Consider the following 5,000-nt stretch of genomic DNA (forward strand, 5'->3'; position numbering starts at 1 on the left):
CCAAGACCGAAGGCACCGCGGCGGGAGTCGCGCCCTCTGCTGGAGGCCTCCGGTGCGGCCCCTCCGCTCGGCTCCAATCGGGTTGCTTGCTGAGTTGAGCCGGGTGTCCGTCGCAATCCGTTAATGCCCTCCACTGGCGGCTTACACTTTCCCTTTTCCATCTACTGTTCTCAACCTATGCCAGGTTTTCTGACTGCGAGGAATGTGCCCTTGCCGCCTCCAACTCTGCCCAGACCAGACTTCAGAGTCACTTCCTATAAGGGGCTTTCTTGCAATCTAGCTTTCACTGGAAAGGAATTCATGCTTGTTTGCATCCTAACGCGCTTCACTTCCTTTCAGCACAAGGCTCCTTGACATAGCTGGTTTACCTGGCAGCTTCCTTGCACCAATGCCAAATTGTGCAAGGAGGGCAGGATCTGTGACTAATTTCGGTGATCTCTTTTCGTACCTTCCAACTGTGCATACAAATTCTGATGAACATCATTTTCCTTGGGGGCAAGAGGCTACGGTTGACATCAGATTTGAGTTAAGAACAAACCAGCTGGCGTGGTCGTGCATGCCTGTAATCCCACCAAGCGGAAGGCTGAGGTAGGAGCATCTCCCCGAGTAAGAGGCCAGCCTCAACTACGTAGCTAGACCTGTCTAATAAAACAATCCCACTGTCTCCCAGGATACACAGAATATATAAGGTACCGAGAAGTATGGCTTAGCAAATTAGTGGCAACGATGAGACCAATACTTAATAGTTTCTAAACAGCTTTCTGTGAATAACGGAAAGGAGACCCAACAAAGCAGCCACACATTGTCAGGTACAAGATTCATTTTTATGGATTTGATAGTCGAGTGCAAATTTCACCATTAAATACAAGAGCTGATGTTTAGTTATGCCTGAATTAAGACCACACTCAAAAACACAACATAAACCTACATCAACTTTTTTCTCGTTTTTTTTTTCTGCAAATTAAGTCTTTTCAAATACAGTACAATAAAGTTCTTGTTTCCCCCACAAGTGCAGCATTTATTTATATATCCAAGCAACAACATCTTAGATGCATGGCCACAGTTTCAGGTGGCTCAGTTGCTTGGATTTACATCACAGTAAATAATCAGCTTTACACACAAAGCAAAAACATGCTGCCATTTGGGCGTCCCTTCAGCTACCAGAGCAGCAGCCTTAAGGATTTTCCCCAAAGCCCTGGTGTTCACAGCCTCCCCCAGGAATGAAGTGAGTGTTACTCCAAGTGTCCCACACTCCAACCTACTGGCACTAAAGACAGACACCCAGGACAGGCATGCAGAGCTGCCTGGGGTGCACCTACTCAGTCCTGGGAGCTGGTGATTCACAGATAAGAGATTTCTGAGGTCAGAAAAGACGTATCACACCATCAGAGATTTTACCAACTGAAAAAGAACAGCTCAAGATGGTACTGCAATATCACTGTGAAATATTTAACCTCCAATATGAAAGTTTAAATTTATACTAACCCCTGAAGCTTAATAAAATAACCACTTATTTATCTCATTGTAGTAATATGTGGAGTCAGAATGGTTTTCCCATCTGATTTAATCCCTGAGGCTATGTTAAAAATCAACTTTTCAAAAAGCCCAATAAAAAACTACTGTAGTAAAATTCTACAATGTTACAGTGATAAATATATTTCTATAAACATTAAAGCTACTTAGAAGCTGCTTACCTTCTTTACTGCTCAGAGAAGACTATACATTTCTAAAAACTGTCCAGGTTTTGAAACTGGACATAAATTTCTCCAAGTTAAATTTTCCTTGACCTAGAGAACACCTTTAGCTAATTTGTTGAGGAACATATGAGGAAACTTACTAACTACTGAGGAACAGATTGTCAACTCCCATTTTTTTTAATCAGGATGATGAATGTTCTATTAAAAATACAAAATTTTATTTTACCGAGTCAGGCCACATATCTTCGCCTCCTACTATGAATGAGAAAAATACCCAAAGGGGGAGCACCTTTCTGGAGAACTTTTCAGACAGCAATGGTAAAGAATGAACTGACCTGTGAAGAACCAGTTAAATAATTCCATATGATAAGGTATACAGGATCTGTCACATCCATTTGGCCTAGTTGTAATCATTTCTAACAGAAATAAATCATAAGTGACCAGACAACTCTAAACGCTGGCAAAAAATGTAGCTGCTCAAGACCTGGTGCTTATGAAGACTGACTCAGACTTACAAAACTAGGCTGATGAGACCCACCATGGAGGTGCACATCAGGTTATGATTTCTAAAGAACTTGCTGGACCCTAAATGAAGACCATCAAGACCAACCATTGTATTTTTTTTCTTTTTCTTTTTCTTTTTTTGAGACAGCCTAACTATGTGGCTCATTCTGGCCTGGAACCCACTAAGTAGTCCAGGCTGGCCTAGAACTCATGGTGATCTTCCCGCCTTACCCTTTAGAATGCTGGGATTATAGGTGTGTCACCACAACCAGTTTCCATGTTTTTTTTAAAACAGTCTCACTATGAAATTCAAACTAGATTTGAACTCACAGTCCTGCCACAGCATTTGGAGTACAGGGATTACAGGCATGTTCCACCATCCCTGACTTCATTTATAACTACACAAAATAAGCATAATAATAGGGCTAAATCTTACTTCATCTAATCCTAACACTCTGAGGAAAGACTGTTTACTTTTGATAACTAACTAACTAAGAAGAACCTTTAGTGTATTTTCCCAACAGAAAGAGGCAATAGGAGGGCTGGGGATTTAGCTTAGTGCTTCCACTGCCTGCCTTGCATGTGCAAGGTCCTGAGTTTGATCCCCAGTACCACAAAAAGCAAAAAAGAAGAATCAGAAGTGCCTGGCGTAGTTAGGAAATAGTAAATCCAAACTGTCCCTGAGGATCTATGGAGGCGAAAAGACTAGAAAATTAGTAAGAGCCAGGATAAAGTTTAATGGTGGCAAGATTTAGCTCAGTGGTGCTGTGCCCACCTGGCAAGCACCAAGTCCTGATTTCCATCCCTGGTACAGGGAGGTGGGGTGGAGACAAGCTGTCGGGGAAGAGATGAGCCAGTGCTCTTGAATTTTCACTGATCATCATCTCTTTCCTCTCTCCATCATCAGCTCTTGCCAGTAGCCCTGCCCAAAGGGAGACAGCGGAAATCACAAAAGCATGAAATCACCCCACATGCACATTTGTTCCTCAGTGCCCAGTTAAAGAAAAAATGACAACTGGTTTTGGAGGAGGCCATCATGTGGAAAGGACGGTTTCCCAGGTCTGTACCTGATATGATTCAGAAGGTACAAATCAACCTTAACCCAGGAAACTACATTTCTGAAAGCATTGATGGAATCTTGCACAATAGAGGCACCAAGGACCAAGAGACTCCTTTACTGGTCTCTGCTTGGAGACAAACAGCTGTCCACAGCCTACACATGAGGTTCAATAGGAGAGGACATACCAGGGGCGAGACAACAGCACCTCCCTCCTGAAATGTCTACAAGTTAATGTCTCATGTTTTCTATTTTAAAGCTTCATACAGGTAGACATTAAAATAGAATCGAGGGGCTAGGGGTGTGGCACAGTGGAGGAGCACCTGCCAGACACACAAGATCCTGGGTTCAATCCCAGCACCACCACCACAAAAAAAGAGTAAAGTAGAATCAAGAGCAACATTTAAGTTCTGAAACTTTCTATGGTCCCTTCTAGAAAATCTCCTTTAGTCATATGAACTCAGGAGATCATGGTAGTACTTCATCCACATTATTACCTAGAAAACAATGACATTACACATGACTCACAATTCACCTTCTATCTGTCCTACGCCAGGCAAAGCTGATTACTGGCCATTCATTTTCTTTAGACTCCCAATGCTACAGTTACCCCCTATTTGGCAGATGAGAAAAAGGAGGCTCAGAAATTAACTAAGTTACTCAAAGTCACCCAGTAAGAACCAAAAGCACAACTCTAAAGTTTCCAAGGTATAAATAATATGTACACATCTACACAGTTCAGTCTGAGGAGTTTAAGTAAAGATGTTTTCAAGCTCCTGGACGTCACCACATTCAGCTGCAGGGACACTTGTAGCTTCTCTAGATGCTGACCTGGCAGTCAAGCCCCAGGCACCAGCCATCTGGCAGCTCCCTGAGGTGGCTCAGCTTCTGGCGGTTCTTAGCTTCCTCCGGAAGTACTCTGGGGCAGCCTCATACAGCCACTCAGCGTCCACCACGCAGAGGTCCCGCATGTAGCACTTATTGGTGTAGAGCAGCTCAGTGTACACAACGCAGGCTGGCTTGCAGTGGAAGAGGACAGATGACGGATGGATGGCTACTGGCTGGTGGGTGTCCGTAGTGGCATAGGTACCATCGGGCTGCAGCTCAGCAGTGCTCATGAAGAGGCTATGAGCCAGGCAGCGGCGGATGCTGTCCACGTCTCCTCGCGATGACAAAATTGGCATTGACATCTGCTTCGGGAGAAAGTGAGACATGGGAAAAACCCCAAACATAAACACTGCTCAGCACTACATCGTGTGTTCGAGCAAGTGGAGCAGAAATGCCAGCCTGACAGAGTGGGTTCGACATTCAGAGGCAGTTACCTCATTACCTCAGGTGTCAGCGTGGGTGGGGGATGAAGGCACAATGGGCAGGATGAGCCAGGAAAACATCTGACTGCAGGGAGACATCTGCCCAAGCTAGCAGACTACAGACAGGCTGCGTCACGCACACCCTCACCTGAATATCCATCCTTGGAAGAAAAACCCTTCCCCTCTCACTGTGACCACTGCTTTATTTCCTTGTATACTGTAACAAAAATTAATCTTCCTAAAGCACAACTCCAATCATTCACCCTCTCAAGACCTTCAATGTCTCTGCTACTCTTGGTAAAACAATGCAAACTTCCCAAGGTGAAGCCATGAATGCGCCACTGTGAGTGAGCCCACTCTGCCTGTTTTTTTCCCACCTGTTTTCTGCAGGCGGCCTTTGGTCCTCCATAATCAAGCGCCTTTTCTTCTCTA

General features: G+C 44.4%; 2 protein-coding genes across 3 annotated transcripts in view; both read right to left on the bottom strand.

Annotated features, from left to right (window-relative positions):
• C1qbp (complement C1q binding protein) overlaps nucleotides 1-161 on the bottom strand; it is a 9,140-nt gene extending 8,979 nt beyond the window's left edge. The window contains exon 1 of the mRNA XM_033762733.1: nucleotides 8-161. Coding sequence (XP_033618624.1) covers nucleotides 8-161 — 154 coding nt within the window. The remainder of the gene's footprint in view (nucleotides 1-7) is intronic.
• Nucleotides 162-817: 656 nt separating this feature from the next.
• Nucleotides 818-5,000, bottom strand: part of Dhx33 (DEAH-box helicase 33) — a 28,098-nt gene continuing 23,915 nt past the window's right edge. For both annotated transcript variants that reach the window (XM_010605830.3, XM_010605831.3), the window contains one exon: nucleotides 818-4,448. In XM_010605830.3, coding sequence (XP_010604132.1) covers nucleotides 4,140-4,448 — 309 coding nt within the window. In that variant the 3' untranslated portion in view covers nucleotides 818-4,139. The remainder of the gene's footprint in view (nucleotides 4,449-5,000) is intronic.

This window comes from Fukomys damarensis, unplaced genomic scaffold (genome assembly GCF_012274545.1).
Source record: "Fukomys damarensis isolate Sample0158 unplaced genomic scaffold, DMR_v1.0_HiC HiC_scaffold_13, whole genome shotgun sequence".
NCBI lineage: Eukaryota > Metazoa > Chordata > Mammalia > Rodentia > Bathyergidae > Fukomys > Fukomys damarensis.